The sequence below is a fragment of the Pongo pygmaeus genome, chromosome Y, assembly GCF_028885625.2.
Source record: "Pongo pygmaeus isolate AG05252 chromosome Y, NHGRI_mPonPyg2-v2.0_pri, whole genome shotgun sequence".
NCBI lineage: Eukaryota > Metazoa > Chordata > Mammalia > Primates > Hominidae > Pongo > Pongo pygmaeus.
The window spans coordinates 14,566,554-14,586,673 of record NC_072397.2 but is presented as its reverse complement, the minus strand read 5'-3'; the positions used below and the strand labels follow the sequence as shown (position 1 = coordinate 14,586,673).

At 43.0% G+C, this 20,120-nt stretch overlaps 1 protein-coding gene across 1 annotated transcript; it reads left to right on the top strand.

The window, feature by feature from the left end:
• The first annotated feature begins 239 nt into the window (after window positions 1-239).
• Window positions 240-3,001, top strand: LOC129025825 (testis-specific Y-encoded protein 3-like). Its single transcript, XM_054473391.1, has 6 exons — window positions 240-720; window positions 1,332-1,409; window positions 1,538-1,649; window positions 1,751-1,896; window positions 2,004-2,085; window positions 2,780-3,001. The coding sequence occupies exons 1-6, from the start codon at window positions 367-369 to the stop codon at window positions 2,800-2,802; spliced, it is 795 nt and encodes a 264-aa protein (XP_054329366.1). The 5' UTR covers window positions 240-366; the 3' UTR covers window positions 2,803-3,001.
• The last annotated feature ends 17,119 nt before the right edge of the window (window positions 3,002-20,120 follow it).

Genomic DNA, 20,120 nt, shown 5'->3' with positions numbered 1-20,120 from the left:
AGCCCGTCTGTCCCAGGATGCCGAGCTACCGGGCACAAGCTCCAAGGGCTTCTCGGAGGAGGTTTGGGGAGAGGAGTTGGCGTTAGGGGGAGTTGGAGATGCAGGCCCACCAGTGGCTGTGCCGCCCAGGGAGACGCCCACCGCCCTCCCATTCATTGGCCAGCATGGGAGGAAGGCGGTCGCAGCGCGGCTCCCCGCGCTCTTCCCGCGCAGTCCATTAGGGGGCGCCCGGGAGCCCCGCGCATGCGCACTGAGGGCCCGCTGACCCACTGGGTGCAATAAAGGCTGCGGCCGGGTTCGTGTGGCTCGGTTCGGGCAGCATAGGCCTTGCTCAGTGGGAGTGCAGAGGAGGGCACCGTCTTCAGGATGGAGGCTGTACAGGAGGGGGCGGCCGGGGTGGAGAGTGAGCAGGTGGCTTTGGGGGAGGAGGCGGTGCTGGTGTTGGATGACATAATGGCGGAGGTGGAGGTGGTGGCCCAGGAGGAGGGCCTCGTGGAGCCGCAGGAGGAGGCCCAGCGGGCACAGCCTGGCCCTGGGCCCATGACCCCAGAGTCTGCACTGGAGGAGCTGCTGGCCGTTCAGGTGGAGCTGGGGCCGGTTAATGCCCAAGCCAGGAAGGCCTTTTCTCGGCAGAGGGAAAAGATGGAGCGGAGGCGCAAGGCCCACCTAGACTGCAGAGGCGCGGTCATCCAGAGCGTCCCTGGCTTCTGGGCCAATGTTGTATCCTTCTCAGTGTTTCTTCTGCCTTTCTGGTGGAGAGGTGCTCTCGGGGAAGTGTAAGTAACTTATGGGCAGCTTGGCATCGATGTGACGCCACCTTTGGGGAACAAAGGTGAGTTGCCCCGGACAAATGTGGCTAGGGAAAACTGCAGCAGGCGTGGGTACTATTTTCCTGCGTGCGGCAGAGAAACCCTTGGTGATGCCGAGCAGCAGACGTTTGGGGCATGTTTTTGAAGAACAGAAGCGAGTTCAGACCAGAATAGGTTTTTGTGTGCATCAAGCTATTTTTAAGGCAGTGTGATTGCTCCCCCTTTCTAGTCCGATCTGGGACTGGGCGTCTTCGGCTATAAGCAGGTTCTGCCACTCCTCAGACACCAGCAAGTCTCTGCAAATCGCACCTCCGCATGTCAGTGCAGTCAGCCTCAGAATTATACACCCTCTGTGAAGCCAAGGGGCCTTATTTTAGGGGTAGGGGGAGGCGAAAGGAGGTCATACGTGGAAGCAGATCTGAGAAATCCCCTACCCCAGCCTCTGGGTGCTCTTAGGCCTTCTTCCCTGTTGCTCCTAGCTTCTCCTTCCACCGCATGTAAAGCCTCTTTGACCTAAATCAGATTGCAAACCACCCCCAGATGTCAGCCCTGATCACTGACCAAGATGAAGACATGCTGAGCTACATGATCAACTTGGAGGTGAGGACAGCAAGACTGAGGCTAGAGGGTTTAGTGGGGGAGGGTAAGGGAAATAATTGGTTCCTGTGAGCAACAGTTGGCACCTCACCCAAAAAGGTATTTAAACTTTCTCCACCTTGTCCTGACAGGTGGAAGAAGTGAAGCATCCCGTTCATCTCTGCAGGATCATGTTGTTCTTTCGGAGTAACCCCTACTTCCAGAATAAAGTGATTACCAAGGAATATCTGGTGAACATCACAGGTGACAGGTGGCTCCCAGGATGGGTAGTGGAAGGAAGATGGTGGGTGGATCATTGCCAACGTGATCCAGTCCCCTTCCCACAAAACTTTCTGTCTCTGTAGAATACAGGGCTTCTCATTCCACTCCAATTCAGTGGTATCCAGATTATGAAGTTGAGGCCTATCGCCGCAGACACCACAACAGCAGCCTTAACTTCTTCAACTGGTTTTCTGACCACAACTTCGCAGGATCTAATAGGATTGCTGAGGTGGGTCCTCACTGGGAAACATCAGCAATGACCCTGGTGTGTTCCCACCTGTTTGGGTCACCAGTCTGAGCCCTGATGAGGCGTTTGCCGATTGATTCCCCTGACAGATCCTATGTAAGGACCTGTGGCGCAATCCCCTGCCGTACTACAAGAGGATGAAGCCACCTGAAGAGGGAACAGAGATTTCAGGTGAGCCGTTCAGTTGGAACTGGAGCTGTTTGATGCCCACTATGAGGGGGTTGACACACCTGCCTATTCAGGGAGCCTGGACGCTCGTTTCAGAAATGTAGAAATTGAGGCTGCTTTCCTATATGTAGAAATTCCTTGAGAGGACGAGAGAGAGTGACAGAATCCAGGACATTCATGGCATTGGGCTGAAAAAGGCAGATTAGAGACTGCACTGCAAGGCAGGTTATAGCTGTGAGTCTTAAGCCCAGGGGAGCATAGTCCATTTCCAGAATCACTGAGAAGTGAAGCTGAAAATCATTCACTTCAATCTGTAGCCCTTGATTCCATGGCCGTCAACCCCAGCGGCAGTCATCCTACCTACTCCATGAGATTGGGCTCCCTGAATGTGCCTCCTGGTCATCCCTGTCCTAGACCGCAAAGGATTGTTTAGATTGATGGATTTCCTTGAGCTATTGCCGCATCAGATTTCTGTGTGCTTTTAGTGTACAATGCATCTTGTTAGCTGACTCCCCTCACAGAGAGTACTGGGAATGGGGCAGGTATTGCGGAGAACAGTTTGTAACCCATGGTAGGAGGAAGTTTAAGAGATCACAAATGGGGAAGGGATATCCTTTTCTCAGCGGGCCCTGCAATTAAAACATTTCAAAGTATGGCTGAGAGAAATGCGTTTTGACATGCGTTTGTGTTTCTCTAGGGGACTCCCAGATGTTGAGTTGACTGTGAGGGAGCATCGGACCTTACTTAAAACAGCAGAACTCCTAAAAAGTTACTACCGTATGCAGGATGTCAGTACTCAGCATGGTCTTATGCCCAGGAAGTAAAGGAAAAACCGACCCAGTCACAAAAAAATCAGACAGGAAAAGGGGGTAAACTTGGATTGTATGGAATGCCAAATAAATATTCTCAAGAATGTTTGACTGTGTGTGTGTGTGTTTGTTTCTGTGTGTGTGTGTATGTTTATCCCCTGGATTTGGGTGTCATATTGAATTGATCAATCAATATGCTTTATTTTCTTCATGGAACTGACCCGTCTGTGTTGGAGCTGGGCCTCTAAAATTGTGGAGTGAATGGGTGTGGAATGTGTTGGGATTCTTCCTACAGGACAGAGTTGGGGAGGTCAAAGCAAAAGACAGCTTAGTTGGAAACTTACTTTGTCCTATGGAAGCAGAAGTAGTTCAAGGAAAGGGGTTAAGGTTTCCACAGCCCAGTTTGCTGGGACCTCTAAAATCCTTCATTTTGGGTATCATCATACACAATAGATAAGCACAGGATGATGGAAATCTTGAAGTTCCCTTTCTTGTTGAATTCACGTTCTTTTAAAGGTGAATGCATAATCCTTTTCTGGGACAATCAGCCCCTCAGAACTTCTCACACATCAACATGAGAAGAAATGGGCAGGTAAGGTGTACGGAGGGACTGTGGGAAAGGTGACAGAGGCATGTGGGAAAGCATTCAGGATATGCTTTTTGGCGTAGATGACTAAGGGAAAACACAGACTGGCAGAAGTGCGGGGAAAGGGGTTGGATTTGTGGAATATAAGATTGCTGGGGAATCCACGCATGGACTGTCTTGTCACTTGATGACACAGGATATGGACGCTCTTGTTGATGTTTACATCTTTAGTTGGGTTAAGCTTTTCTCCACGATTGTATGTTAGGTGAGGAACCAGTAGTGTATGTAGCTACCAACATTACGAGTGCATTTTGTGCTCTTGCAAACTCTAGTGAGGCTCTATTCTCCCCAGTGATTGGCACTGCAGATTGTTTCTGGAGCCCAGGGCCCTCTGATTTTCTGTGGCCTTTTCAGCATACTTTGCCTAAGTTTAATAATGTAAAGAGCAGATAGTTGCACAGTATGTGTTGCAAGCCTCACACAGGAGGACAACACATACAGTTTTCATTCACGGGTGGGTGGCGGCTTCCCATGAACACCTGTGTCTATGCACAAGACGAGGGGTTGCCTGTGTCACTGATGGGTGAGGAGGATTTCAGTGTCGGCGGCAGAACTTTCTTCCCGGTTCCCAGAAAAAACAGTTCCAACATGAGCATCCATGTTGGCCACACACTAGTAGAGTGCTAACATTCCTGTCCCATATGTACTCTGGTCGGCACAGCTTCTGTGAGAAGAGCTATGTTGTTTCAGGGAGGAAGGTTTGACAGTCAAAGTTCATGAATCTGTTGTACTGCCTTCAATACGCATTCCACACCTCCTGCTCGGTATCAGCAGTTGAGCTTTGAAAATCTATAGCCCAGTTTTGCCCCTGCTCCTGGGCACAGTGCTGAAGCTCTGGAGGGGGAGTCTTGTCCTCCTCTAACTACTGTCCCCATGACCCACAAACACAGGAGAAACAGGTTTTCTCAGCAAATTATTCTGAAAACATTCGGAACCCTTTGGCCCCGTGAAGCTGCCCTTTATCTCACTGTGTGCAGGTCAAAGACACTGTGGTCCAGTACAGTATCCCTATAGTGGGAATGGGGCCACAGATTGGTGCCTGCACTCAGGGCAACTCAGATTAGGAAATGTCTGGGGACTTGCCTATAATCAGGTCATGTGAAAAGGTCTTGCCCCAAATTTAATGCATAGGAAAAAGTTGAGGAAGGTGTCTTGCAATGATTTCTCTAGGAGGTAAATAGATAAGAAGGAGACCATAAATAGATGGCTAGGGCTAGTTTTGGAACTAGCCTGTTTTAAAGTGGTGGTAGGGGAAGAGCTTTTTACAAGGCAGGCAGCAAACCAGGAACTGTCTACAATGGAAGGGCGTGCCATGGGTTGGTGGCTCAGCCATATTGCCACCCCACCGAGTGAATGCAGCCGACTGGGCTCCTTCCTCAAATCCTACATACAATTCAGTCTAGTGATTTCACATGAGATCCATTGTTTTGGTATTATCAGAGATGGTGCTGAATTGTACAGGCTGTCTAACGCTTCTTCCACTGAATATCCGTGCACATGGGCCACAAACGCTAAGGGTACTGACGGATTTGTATTCTGCCTCAGTAACTCTGAAACACCTCTGTTACATCTACTGTCAGGGTCTTTTTCATGTTTAAAGTACCAAGTGTGTGTTTGTAGTTTTTAGTGTGTTTGTAGTTGTGTATGTTTATTTCTCTGCGTGGGTTTGTATCTTTCCTCTGACTCCACCTATGTCTCCCCATATTTTTCCACACTACCTGCGGTAATTTGTACATGCCTATCTCTACAACCATGCTAGAATTTGTATCTGTGTCTTTGAACATCTGTCACTCTCTCTCCCTTCCTTTCTTCCTTCCTTTCCTTTACACCCTTCCTTTCTTCTTTCCCTTCCTTCCCCACCACACTCTCTCCGTCTGTATCATCTACCTTTCTGTTCTCTATCTGAATTTAGTTTGTAATTCTGAATCTCTTGGCAGTGGCGTCAGACATCAGAATGTCTGGATGAAATTCCTCTTTGAAAGACTCTGAGCTGAAAGAGATGAGTTCTTTTTGTGAGCCATAATGAACGGTTTATTTCAGGCCAATCTAGCAATGACAGTGTTAAAAACAAATACTGAGCATTGCAGCAAAGCCAAAAGTCCCATGGATTCCACTCATCCCGCTCAGTGTATCGAAAAGGTGGAAAAGTGAAAAAGTGGGTATGCCTGTGGTCTCCCAAGCGGAAGGAGAACTTTCAAGTGATTGTGTCAGATGATTTTCCAGCAGGCAGCTATAGTTCGTAGATACATGCTGCGTAAACACAAGCACGATGATGAAACGTAGAAAATGTTCTTCTTCCTCCATTTCAGTTTTGTATTATCTTTTAACCAACATCATGCGTACAGAATTTCTTCACGACATGTCATAAACTATTGTTTAATGAACTCATACCTGAATTATTCATTGTGTCAAAGAATGTCAAACAATCATGATTCGTTATGACCTGCTACAGATAAGTGATAGGAAATAAGAAAATGAGAGCATATAGAAAGGGCACATCGTGGTCTGGGAACTTCACCAAGAGGTTCAGGCTAGCTGAATGCATGTCAGGGATTCAGAAAAAGACACTTGCACTTGTTATTAAGGGCTTTGAATGGAAAAGGAGCACTCTTTTTACATTTATGTCTTTTAAGTCATTTGGGGAGTTTGGTGTATTATTACTTACAGTGTTCTCTCTGCCCTTTCTTATTGTTCTCCCCATCTGGCGCTGTTATTATGTGAAAGCTGGTTTCCTCCATCGGATCGCGTAGGCTCTAATGATGTTTCATTTATTTTGATTCTCCTCACACTACGTAGTTTTAATTTGCCGAATGTGACTCTTTTTTTGTTGGTTTTCCGAGAATGGGTCTTACTCTGTCTTCTAGGTTGGACAGCAGCCCCAGGGTCTTAGCCCACTGCATCCCAGACACCACACACCCATGTGATCCTCTCAACTCAGACTCTCACACAGCTGGCACTAGAGGTGCATGCAACCCTTCCCAGCTATGTATTAATTTAGCAATTGATTACTTTTTGGATATGGGCCCATGTTGCCCCAGGCTCCTCTGGAACTCCTGAGTGCAGGCAATCCTCCCACCTCAGCCTACCAAAGTGCCGGAATGACAGGTGTGACCCATGGCCCTGGCATGGCTTTGAGTTTTTTGCTTTTTTCTTCTACCTCCTCACGTCTTCTTTTCAAACATGCAGTGAAGGTTTCAATTCATGGACTGTAGTCTCCGTGCCTCTAATTTCTATCTTTCAACTCATCGTCAGCATTCATTGCGATTTTCATATTTATAAATTTATATATATATATATGTGCACATATATATTTTTCCTTAACTTACCAAACGATGTTGCATTCTTTCCTGTGTCATGAAAAAGACTTTGATAGAAATGAAAAGCACCGCTTTATAATAAAATAGTTTATTGACATTTATTCTCTTAAGGCGTTTTAAAAATTGTATGTTTATTTGAAACTGTCATATGAAATGATACATATTTATAACATAAGGAGTGTTGTTCAAAAGGTCATATATATTATGCATTGGATACATCCAGCTAATCAACATATGCGTGATCTCACATACTTGTCATTTTTGTTGTGAAAAAACTTGACATGCACTGTCTTAGAATTTTGTTAGAGAAAGAATACATTATCACCAGTTATAGTCAGCAGGCTGAAGAAAATATTTTTAACCTATCCCTCCTTTCTAAGTAGAAATATGAATTCTTGATCCAGCATCTCCTCAGTGCACCCTCTTCACCCCCGCCTTCGGAGTCACTACCTCTGTGAAGTCCGCTTTTTCAATTTCTTATAAGAATGAGGTCATGTGCTAGTTGCCTTTCAGATACCTGGCTTATGTGACTTAACAAAATGGCATGCACACATTCAGCAGATTCACACGCATTGTCACAACTGGCAGGATTTCCTTATTTATTATTGCATTACATTTTTCCATTCCGCGTAGGTGTATTTACCCCATTTTTTTAATCCACTCATCAATTGAGGGACACTCAGGTTGCTTCCGTTATTTTGGCTCTAGGGAAAATGTAATGAGTGCAACAATACTTGCATGGGTGCATGCACACCTTCAACATACTGATCTGTGTACTTGTGGGCGTGCCCGGGTATTTTGATTTGCTGGATCATATGGTGGGTGGTTCTACCTGTAGATTTTTGAAGACTGTTTATATTAAATAAAACCCATAAAACTTCTTGTAATGCCTGCACCAATTTACATTCTCACCAAAAGTGAGCAAGGAATTCCTTTTCTCTGCATCCTCACCAGAAATGAGGGTTTTCTTTTTTCTTTTTTTTTTTCTTGTCTTTTGGAAAATAGGCATTCTGACTGAAGTGAGAAGAAATCTCATTGTGTTTTGATTTGCATTTTCCTGGTGGGTTGGGGATGATGAGGACTTTTTAGTGTGTCCTCTGGACAACTGTATGTCTTAGTTTCAGAAATGAGTATTCCAGCCTTTGCCCATTTGTTTTCAAGCTATTGAGTTGTGGGGAGTTCCTTATGTACTTTGAATATTGACCCATTAACAGACCTATGGTGACCCAATCATTGCTCCCATCCTGTAGGATGCCCCTTCTGTTTCTTTAGTTTTCTGTGTTGTGGTGAAGCACTTTAGTTTGATATGATTACATCCTCTATTTCTGATGGTGTTTACTGTGCTCTTGCAGTCACTTTGAGACCATCATTGCCTACAGAGATGCCATGGAGCTTCTTCCTTGTGATTTGTTCTGGTATTTTTATTGTTTCCTGTCTGACATTGGAGGTTGGTGATAAATTATCCACTTGTAAATTCCTTTATGTGGCTATTCAGTTTGTCCCCAACCTAGTTTATAGAAGATACTTGATTTTTCACTGGGCGTTGTTGCTTCTTTGGGAAAAGGCCGTGACTTAGCTGCAAATGCAGTGACTTAGTTCTGGGCTCCTGTTGTTTTTCATAAGCTCAAGTCTCTGCTTTTCTGCAGTGCTATCCTATTTCGGTACGTAAAGCTTTGTAGTAGTATATCATGAAGTTAGGTAGTGTGATGCCTCCAGCTTTGTGCGTTTTACTGGATTGCTCTGGGCTTTCAGGATGTTCTGCCGTTTCACAGGAAATTTAGGATTCTCAGATTACTTTTCTAAGAAGAATGGGTCATTGATATTTTTACAGGGGTTGTATAGGATCTGAGGATCACTCAGGTAGTATTGATGTCAATGCCATTTAGACAATGTGTTTGTGTGCACATGCTCAGGGCCAAGAGACACTGGGTGTCCTCAGCAATAGTGAGGTGGGCCTTAATGTCCAGCCAGATTGCCTTCCTGGAAACACACAGAGGATCCCCTTCCGTTTTGCTGTCTCTTCACATTTCCTCCCCTGCGAGCCCTGTGTGGTCCTCCAGATTCCCTGTGCGATGGCCTGCCTTTTTTGTGGGTGGGGAGTTGCTGGGTGAATGAGGATGGCAGAGGGGAACAAGCATGTCAGGAGAGCCTGGGTTCATCCAAATGGGACTTGGCAGGCCTGGGAGAGCCATTCTGGGAGGATGTAGACCTGGACAGGCCTCAGGTGGGCATCTGTATGGAGGGTGAGACAGCCCTGGTGGATCCCAAACTGAAGGCCAGGTAGTGGCACGCCTCAGGACAGAGAAGGGAGCTAGCAAGGGATGATGAGGCAGCTATCTCTTGATCCTGGCTTCTTACCCATTGACCTTTGCTAATTATGCCTATTTAGCAGATTAGGGTTCCCCCATCCTGAAATGTGGGAACTACAGTTCCCTTATGGACCTTTCTCCACCAGCCCATGATGGCCTGAGTTTGCTCACTGCAATCTCCTCCCTGAGCCTTGGCTTCTCTATGTGCATCCTAACTCCGGGACCCACAGGCTTCTCAACCCCCAGGCCTGGGCTGCTTCCCTGTCCTCTTCTCTGTTCCCTCTCTGAGGGCCTAACTCCGTTGAGTAGTGCTGCAGGAGATTGAGCCACAGGCCCTGGCTGATGACCTCGGGGACTGGGCAAAGTGGTCGTGACAGGTCAGGTTCCGGTCCAAAGCCAATTCCTCCGATGCCGAGGAATGTCCAACAAGGTCCTTTGCCATGACGCCGCATAGCTGCCCCACCTCAGCAAACCTGCCATACCCTGGGCAGTCACAGTCAGCCAACCAGCTGAGGAAGCTCAGTTAGGCAGTGCCCTGCAGGAAACTGGGGCCTTCACCTGAATGAGCCTAGAACCACTTGACTGCAGTGGAGCCAGTCGCCCTGTATCCTGGAGGGAGAGGAGTCAGGAAGACTAACGCCAGGCCGAGCTTCCCAGGTACTACCCCCTCTACCATACCAGGAGGCACTCCTCATTGAGGATGCCAACGCAATACTCCTTAGTGAGCACTTCGTTGCCAAAGTAAATGTTGTGATGACAGGCAAACTTCTTCCTGCCAGTTGTACTCATGATGAGTGAGTTCCTCCTCCTGCCTGTCCAGGAAGGAGAAAGAGGACAGCCAAGGGACAATTTCATCTAGGTGGGCTGAGGTGGCCTTCTAGCTGGGGTGAAGCATGCGTTTCCCCTTCCTAGCTCCCCGACTGAGACACCCCTGAGCTCCAGGAGCACCTCAAACTGACCTGGATCTTAGAACCCTTCCCCAGACCCGGGCTTACCATCCTGACCAGCAATCCAACATGTAGCTTTGAAGGACTTCCTCATGATGTTTCAGCTACTTGCTCTCACCGGAAATAATCACAACTTTTAAACTGTTCTTCATGCCAACTTAAATGTTTCATTTTTACTACCTCATGTTTTGGATGAGGCATGTATTTTTAAATAGATTTTCACCCTTATTGTACCTCTGTGATAAACTGCTTACTTACATTCATACCATAATTATCTTTCAGTTTTACTTGTCTGTTCCCCAAGATTCAGTGAAACTAAGAATTCTATTTATGCTTGTATCTTTCAGCAACCATATGTGAGATAATGGTGCACATTACTGCAGAAATCACATATACAGGTCCAAAGGGAGACGAAGAAAAAGAAAGCAAGTTTTAAAGTCTGTACATTCCTAACTCTGTATCAGAAACTCACAAATAACAGTGAAATCAAAGAATGATCACAGCCAATTCCTTTTCATACCTAGACTGAAATAAGAATCTTCAAAAGAAAAGAAAGTTCAGAATTTGGGTTTGCAAAAAGTTTCCTATATAGACAAAATTATTGGTAACTTTCTCTGACTAGAAAACAAACAAAAATCCACGTTTTTCATATGTGTAAATATACACATTTTTATTTCCATCAGTGATGATACGCAAGTAAGTAATAAAGTGAAAGTACAATAAATTGATATATGGAATGTTCACAGTCTCCAAATATTCCATTGAGACTATTAATTTTATGTAAACCATAAAGAATGCTTCATGAAACTACATTATACAGTGTCTTTTAGTATTTTACTCACATTTTAAATAATCAACAATTAGAGGGAATTCTTCCTCATTATTTATTACGACTACCGTTATTTTCCTTGAGTAATCCTGTTGAAATTAAGTATTTTAAATAAAACATTAAAAACAAATTATATTGACTGATTTCAGCTTTTAATGAAATCCTACTTGTGTATTTGTAGTAATGTGAAGTATAACTTTCTCCTCACAATTACTCTTTTATAAAACCGGTGTTATTGTTTTCTCTGACACTAACATTGTGATATCTCACAGCTTTACTGTGTGTATACATGACATCCCTCCAGAGAGTAGGCGTCAAATATGTGGAAAAATCATATTTGTGACAAAATTCTGGGAAAGGCAATGGTGAAATGGAAGAATAATTTCTAACTTGCTAACTGTTGGTCAATGGGTTTGTATTTATTTAGCTATAGACACGTATGTGCACACTGTGAGTTTGCCCATGTACATATACATTTCTAGGAGATACCCGTAATATATGGGTTGTGTAATTTTTAATTTATCCACTATTGTGTATGTGTGAAATTAGAAAAGCAGTTACCTTTTCTTTACTCAATTTGTTGGAAAGCCAAAAAAGTCTGTCAACCTTCATTTCAATTAATCCAATACTGTTAACTGCGGACACCTTCATTCTCCTTGTTCTCCTTTGGCAACCGGGAAGTTAATTCTCACTCTAATTCAGCTCTCAGGGTGTGATCCACAAACTTTGTATATGCTTAAAAGGATAAAAGTTCAGTGAAATGTCAAGCCATGCTGTGAAATGTTCCATTGTTTCTATATCTCTAATTGTCCTTTCATGTTATAGAGGCAAGAAAAACAATTCAATGTGTTTCTTAGTATCCAGTCCAATGCACTCTTTCTTCATAATATGCCAAACCCATCCCTTCAAGGCCTTGACATCTCAACATGGCTGGACGTCTCAAAATCTCTTCTCATTAATAACCATTATGTTAATCACTGTTGCCCACAACTGGAATTCGACTGTGAAATCCCCTGGTGGAAATTGCTGTAATGGCTCAAACTACTGGAATGACTATTTGTTTTACCTGAAAACATCTGATGAGCATATATATATGCTATGTGCATGAACATATTGTACATTAACAACATACCATCACTGCCAGTAGATAATAGGTATCCCAAACCTTTGAACCAAACTGACCTCAGGTGCTCCCACAAACCAAGCTTTTTCCTCCACAGCTTTCTTTTTATGTCAAAAAACCGCAAGTCCAGGCCGGGCGTGGTGGCTCTCGCCTGTAATTTCCACATTTTGGGAAGCCGAGGTTGGTGGGTCACTTGAGGTCAGGAGTTCGACACCAGCCTAGGCAACATGGCAAAAACCTGTCTCTACCAAAAATAGAAGAAGTAGCCAGGCCTAGTGGCACATTCCTGTGGTCGAGCTACTTGGGATGCTGAGGCAGGAGAACCGCCTGAACCTGGGAGGCAGAGGTTGTAGTAAGCTAAGATCAGACTACTGCACTCCAGCCTGGATGACACAGCGAGACCATGTGTCAAAAAAGAAAAAAAACAAAGCAACTCCACTCGTCCAGTCGCTTAGGTAAAAAGTACTGTAGTTGGCTGGGCACGATGGCTAACGCCTGTATTCCCAGCACTTTGGACTTTGGAAGGCTGAGACGGGCAGATCACCTGAGATCAGCAGTTGGAGACCAGTCTGGCCAACATGGTGAAGCCTGGCCTCTACTAAAAATACAAAACATTAGCTGGGCATGGTGACGAATGCTTGTAATCCCAGCTAGTCGAGAGGGGGAACCTGGGAGGCAGAGGATGTGGTGAATGGAGATGATGCCACTGCACTCCTGCCTGGGCTACACAGCGAGTGTACCCTGTGAGAAACAAAGGTGAACAGAAGAAAAGTTCTTTATTTAAATATCTAGTACATTAATTTTCAAGTTGTTGTAGAAACATTTCTCTTTAAACTCCTATTGTAATGTCACTTTTCCTGCTACTCACAAATTTAATCTGTAATATTTGCAGTATCGTGAAGTTCTAAGTACATTTAAATTCCTATTATGATAATCCATGGATTGCTGAGAAATAGTGGTTTTAATTTTGTTGTTCAATTTCCACTTAATTTTATTTCAACTTGTGTTAACTCAATTGAAAATTCTTTAGTAGTTTTTTAAATCTCATATCAAGACTTTTATTCACATCAATTGCTGTATAAATGCTCCCACCTTGAAGAACACTCTCTTATAGCCTGCTTCCCTACGACAGTCTTGACTGGTTGCCCTCCAGGCCTGTTTCAATTGTCTCATTCTAGGACTTACATTCACTACCCTTTTAAGAATTTATCTTTCTCTTTTCTTGTGTGTCCTGTTTTCTGCATTTCACATCTTTATCTTTCTTGGTTTACTTCTTCTTTTTGGTAGGAAAAAATCTCTAGTAATTTCTTGAGGAAAGGTTCACCTGGAGACAAAATTTTCGAGTTCTCATATGTCTGAAAAATGTTATGTTTTCTCCTTGTACATTTGATTTTAGTCTATTTGGAAATAAAAACATATGTCAGAAATCAGTTTCTTTTAGAATTTTCAAATCAGAACTCCATAATCCATTGCCTTCTGCTTTATAGCGGTAGTGTTGAGATTTTTTTTTTTTTTTTTTAATTTGACATGGAGTTTCGCTCCTGTTGCACAGGCTGGAGTACAATGGCAGGATCTCAGCTCATCGCAACCTGCACCTCCTGGATTGAAGTGATTCTCCTGCCTCAGCCTCCCCAGTAGCTGGGATTACAGGTAGGCGCCACCATGCCTGGACAATTCTGTGTTTTTAGTAGAGATGGGGTTTCTCCATGTTGGTCAGGCTGGTCTCAAACTCCTGACATCAGGTCATTCGCCTGCCTTGGCCTCCCAAAGTGCACCTCGGCCTCCCAAACTGCGCCTTGGCCTCCCACAGTGCTGGGATTACATGCATGAGCCACCATGCCTGGCCAGTGTTGAAAATTTCTAAATCATCTGGTTCCTCATCCTTTGTTCGTGACCTATTTTTACCTCTCTGGAAACTTACACCATTTTCTCTTTGTTCTCAGTGTTCTCAAATTGTACATTGATGTATCTTGACACGAGTCTGCTTTCATCGATTTTCATGCTATTTTGCTAGGTGTTCGCCTTTTAATCTGTAAATAAGCATCCTTATGTTCTGAGACTTTTTAATTATTTGCCAACAATTTATCCCCCTTTGTTTTACTTATTTATTTCACTTCTATAATTCATATAAATAAAATAATTGGAAAAAATTATCTTGGAGAAGCAGATACCATCACACTGATTCTGTCTGTGTTAACCTATCATACCTGAAGGTTGTCATATTTTATTAAGCAGAAATGTTGTATTTCTTGGTATTCACATTACAACCTGAAGATGGGCAATGACTGTCAAAATTTTAAATGTATGGGTAATAGTTAGAAGATGCAAGCACTGTATCCTCCAGAATTTTAGCATATGAAAATTGCTAATTTTAAATTCCAGGCACATTGATTTAAGCTTCAACATTCTCCCAGCTAAAATGAATCCATTTGTGCTAAGTTCTGTGATCAAAGGTGAATAAGACATTGTTTCTGCCTTCAGTGATAGCTGAGTCCAAAGGGAGACAAATAGAAATGATGTAAAAAGAGAGATAAGTAGTTCATGCGCAGTGGCTCACCAGCACTTTGGGAGGGCAAGGAGGGAGGATCATGAGGTCCGGAGATTGAGGCCATCCTGACTAACAAGGTAAAACCCTGTCTCTACAAAAAATTAGCCAGCCTTGGTGGCACACACCTGTAGTCCCAACTTCTTGGGAGGCTGAGGCAGGACAATTGCTTGAACCCGGGAGACGGAGGTTGCAGTGAACGGAGATCATGCCACTATACTCCAGCATAGGCAACAGAGTGAGACTCTGTTTCAAGAAAAAAAAGACATAAAGTGCTATAAAAACTGAGAAAAGGGACAGAATATCTGTGACAGATAATTTGTTTGGGTCAGTTGGAAATGAGGAGGTCTCAGTGTATGCTTTTACTGTTTCACGTTTGATTATGGGCAGAAACAAATGAATCTTAATATTTATGGGGTCACAGACACTTTTTAAAGGTGATGAAATCTATGATGATTCTTTCCATAAAAATCTATGTAACATACATCTGTATTTTACTTAGAAACTCAGAATGTGCACCATCAAGTGCTCTGGATAGAGTAGAATGAGTAGTAGTATTTAAGGCAGACAAGATGGGAAGGGGAATCCAAACACAGGAAATGCCCTGTGCGAGAGCCTGGACACAAAAAAGCTCGTACATTATTGGAATCAAAGTGAGTATAACATAATTCAGGGTGACTGGAGCATAGCTGGAAGATGAACCAATCATGGCGTAAGATGAAAACAGAAGGCCAGGCACGGTGGCTCACGCCTGCAATCCTACATTTTGGGAGGCACTGGCGGGCAGATCACCTAAAGTCAGAATTTGAAGACCACCCTGGGTAAAATGGCAAAAGCCCATCTCTAATGAAAATACAAACATTATCCACGCATGGTGTGGGGGTGACTGTAATCGTAGCTACTCAGGAGGCTGAGGCAGGAGAATCGGTTAAACCTGAATGGCAGAGGTTGCAGTGATCTGACATCGCACCACTTAACCATTAAACACCAGCCTGGAAGAAAGATTGAAACTCCATCTCAAAATAAATAAATAAATAAATAAATAAATAAATAAATAAATAAAAAATTTAGAAAGGCCGGGAGCGGTAGCTTCTGCATATAATCCCAGCAATTTTGGAGGCTGAAGTGGGCAGATCACTAGGAGTTGGGATTTCAAGATCAGCCTGACCAACTGGGAGAAATCCCATCTCTACTAAAAAAAAAAAAAAAAAAAGTACAAAATAAGCCCAGCACGATGGCGAGTGCCTGTAATCCCAGCTACTTGGGAGGCTGAGGCAGGAGAATCGCTTGAATCCAGGAGGTGGAGTTTGCGGTGAGCTGAGATCGCGCCATGGCACTCCAGCCTGGGCAACAAGAGCGAAACTCTACCTCAAAAATAAACACACAAAAATGAAACTAGAAGATAAGTATATATCCAGGGATAAAGCATGAAGTATCTCCAATGTCACTCATGCACTTTGTTTACTCAGAGACAACACCAGGATTGATTAAAATTATGCACATCATGTCAACCCTTTTCTAAATGTTAACAAATGTCACTGGAACAGCTAGTACCCATGGAATAGGATGTAACATTCTGACTGCAGGCTTTCACTTGCATTCCCTACAGGTGTTGAGTGTGGAGTGTTCAAACCTCAAGCTTATAGATTCATGAAGGAAAAATTATGTGCATTGAAAATTGAGAACAACTATGTTAAGAACAATATTCCATGAAAGTAAGTTCCTATGTACTCATCTGCTCTTAATTGTATTACACTGTTCTCATGCAGAATGATACAAGTAACAATTATTATTGTTATTACTATTATTAGTATTATGAAATGGAGTCTAGCTCGGTAGTCCATACTGGAGCGCACTGCTGCGAACTCAGCTCACTGAAACCTCCGACTCCTGGGTTCAAGGGATTCTCCTGCTTCAGCCTCCCATGTAGCTGGGATTGCAGGCACCCACCAAAACACCTAAGTAATTTTTATATTTTCAGTAGGGACGTGGTTTCACTGCATTGGCCAGGCTGGTCTTGAACTCCTGACTTCCTGAACCACCCACCTTGGACTCCCAACGTGCTGGGATTACAAGTGTGAGCCACCGCACCCAGCCAAAATTAATATTTTGAAATATTTAGAAATATATGTTCTCGGGCACAGTGGCTCAAGTCTGTGATCCCATGACTTTGGGAGGCCGAGGTGGGTGGACCACTTGAACTGAGGAGTTGGAGACTAGCTTGAAAATATGGTGAAACCCTGTCTCTACAAAAGATACAAAAAATTAGCCAGGACTGGAGGTGTGTGCCTGTGTTCCCAGCTACTGAAGAAGCTAAGGTGAGAGGACTGTTCAGGAGGATCACTTGAGCTCAGGAGGATGAAGCTGCAGTGCGCAGAGATTGAGCTTCTGCACTCCAGTCCAGTCTGGGCAAGAAAGTGAGGTTCTGTCTCTTGTACGTAGGGGTGTGTGTGTGTGTGTGTGTGTGTGTGTGTGTGTGTGTGTGTATACACATATGCATGTATATGTATACACACACTCATATATACATATATAAGAAAGAGTGAAACTCCCTCATACACACACACAGACACACACACACATACAAACACGCACTCAAACATATATTCTTGGCCACCTTAATTCCTCTATAATGGAATTCTGAACAGCATGCTTAAGGGTCAATACCAGGGCCTGCAGGCAGATAGCCTGTGCCAGAACTGTTCAGAGTGGGTTTTTTCACATTATACAGTTTCATCTTCTGAGTACACTTCCTGATCCTATTGTTCCCTTCATATCTTGCATATCTTTCTGGGGAAAAGACCACATGCAGCAATACCTTTTTTTTTTTTTTTTTTTTGCTAAGTGTTTTCTTATTATTTGGAGGAGTTTTTAGTCGAAAAATTTCTAAGGACGAAACTTTTCGTCTTTTGGCTCAGGAAACTGCAGGCACCAGTTGCACAACAATATTTAAGAGTAGCACAGATAATAAGTCATATCCATTGCCTTAAACAAAATGTACAGAATTCGGTATTTTTAGTTACACGCGAACACTATATAGGGTTTGCAATTGATCATTTTTATATTCTATATTCTATTTGATACTGAACATAGAGCGTCAAGAATTGGGGCACACAATGATTTTTCAGTAAATATGCATAGAGTGCTGTAAATATTGAGATTGGAAAACATACCATGTTTCTGCCCTCATCATGTTCTCATTCTATTAAATGTTGTAATAACACAACTTTGAGTCATAAATCTTTCAAAAGAGAAGTACACACAAAAAAGAGCTAGACAAATACGTGGGACATTATGATCATTTAGAGCTTGTATCAGTTACAGCCAGGTCTTCAAGGCCCATAAATGCCAGGATAGAAAGTTTAGAACAAACTGTCTACACAAAGGCAAGTTTTTGTTGCTGTTGTTGTTTTTTCATAGGAAAATAATATCAGAGTTTCACAAAGGTTATAAGACTAACTGCAATATATAGGATGGGTTGAAGATCAGCAAGAGAAGACCGAAGGTGAGTTCTGAGTTTTATTAAATGCTTAAACTAACATATGATGGTGGCCTGGGTAAAGAAAGTTGAAGCAAGGACTGGAAGAAAGAGACAGGTGCAAGAATCATTGTAAAGATAAAGTCCACAAGTCTTGGCATGAGTTTTCAAATTGAGGCTAGTAAAAAATATTGTGGGATTCTTGCCATTCATCTATCCATCAAATTATTCAATGCAACTTTATTAAGATTCTAGATTATTATTAATCTTTATCATTATTCAAGATTATTAAGGTGTATTACTCATTGAATAATAAATATTGCATGCATGTTTATTACTATGCAAAAAGCACTGTGCTGGGTTCTGGAGGTACAGCAATGAATATGGGGTTAATGGTCCCCAACTTCATGAAGCTTTACATAGAGGGAGAGACAGATAATAAATAAAAGACACAAGCAGTCGTAAATGTTGTGAAGGAAATTTTGGGACGCGGAAAGAGAGTAACAGATAGTAGTGACGGTTGGTATAACAGACAGAACTACTGTACATTGGGCACTAAGTGAAGCTTTCTCCAGGGAAGTCTTATGTGATATATCTGAAAGAGCAGCCATTGATAAAGAGGGAAAAAAACAGCTGCCAACCCTCTAAAATAGGAGAATTTTGGCCTAGCTCTGTGTTTGAAGAACAGAGAGTTGCTAATGTGCAGAATAAAGCTGAGAATTTGAGTAAGAGGAAAATGGTAAAGTAACCAGTGGTTTTAATAGTACAGATGGGAATGCTGTCCTTGATAAAAGTAGTTCCAGTGGAATGAGACCAAAACCCAATTGAACTGAACTGAAAAGCCAGTGGGAAGAAATGAGGGAAGTGGGTACAGCGTGCTTAGTGGAGAAAAGTAATGAAGGGGTAGGTGTCAGGGGAGTAAACAACGGGAAAAATTCTAATTTATAAAAGCAATCTAAGAATTTAGATCACAGCTGTATATGTATACTGAGGTGGTAGAGAGGGAGAGATTAACGTACATGAGAAAATAAAATTGACAGCAGTGGATTGCGGTTTCTAGCACCTACAGTTCACTCTCACTTTGCCTGTGAGTTGGATAAATGTCTGAAAGCTGATTGTTTTTCAAAGTTGGTTTCTATTTGGGAAAGAAGGGAGTAGGGAACAACATGACATTGTAAACTGCAAAGCAAAATAAGGATATAGAGTACATAGAGGAAGAAAGAGCTCGGGCACTAGAAGATCTTGTTCCTCAAACCGCATGCTGCCTACTTTGTAGTCTAGCTTGACACGTGAGCCCTACTCCAGTTTCCAAAAGAACAATGATTGTTTCATTTAATCGGACCAAGGGCACTTGACACATCCCACCATATACATCTGTCATTTCAAAGAAGAAAGAGTATTTTAGAACTACAAATAGAAATAATGTAACATTAAGATGAAAATCAAATAACAAATCTAGCTTCGTTGAAAATCTGTCTGTACTGATATCTTATTATTTTTTTTAATTCTGCCAAGGATTAGTGAACATATTCTCCCAGTCTTTTGTCTGTATGTTAAAACTTGCTAAACACCTCAAGTCTCGCATAAGAACTACAATGGAAAATGGATCAGTCAGGAGTTCTTCCATACAATTATCAATAAATTATATTTCTTCATACTGAAATTTGTTTTTTCATTATTGTAAGAAATTAACTTTTATATTAATAGTAGGTGATGTAACAAAGCAGGTCTTTAAGGAGATAACTGACACTGGATTTCCATACCATTACTCAGGTGGCCCTTATTTGCCAGCCAGGTTCCCTCCCTGGACACACACTGAAGGTCCCCAACCATTTTGCAATCTCTTCACATTCCCAGCTCCTGAGGAAGCTCCAAAATACCTGTCCATGAAGAAAATAGAACATTTCCGCACACTGGATCCCAGTGTGGTCCTCCAGATTCCCTGTGAGGTGGACTATCTTGTATGGGAAGGCAGGGCACTGGGAGGGAGGATGTCAGAGACGATAACACATGTCAGGGCAGCCCAGGGTCATGG

What these genes read in the sequence shown, in the direction of transcription:
- LOC129025825 (XM_054473391.1), top strand. Translation starts at nt 367, where the DNA reads ATGGAGGCTGTACAGGAGGGGGCGGCCGGGGTGGAGAGTGAGCAGGTG. An exon ending in ATATCTGGTGAACATCACAG is followed by an intron (nt 1,650 to 1,750) that starts GTGACAGGTGGC and finishes CTGTCTCTGTAG; the next exon opens with AATACAGGGCTTCTCATTCC. An exon ending in GATCTAATAGGATTGCTGAG is followed by an intron (nt 1,897 to 2,003) that starts GTGGGTCCTCAC and finishes TTCCCCTGACAG; the next exon opens with ATCCTATGTAAGGACCTGTG.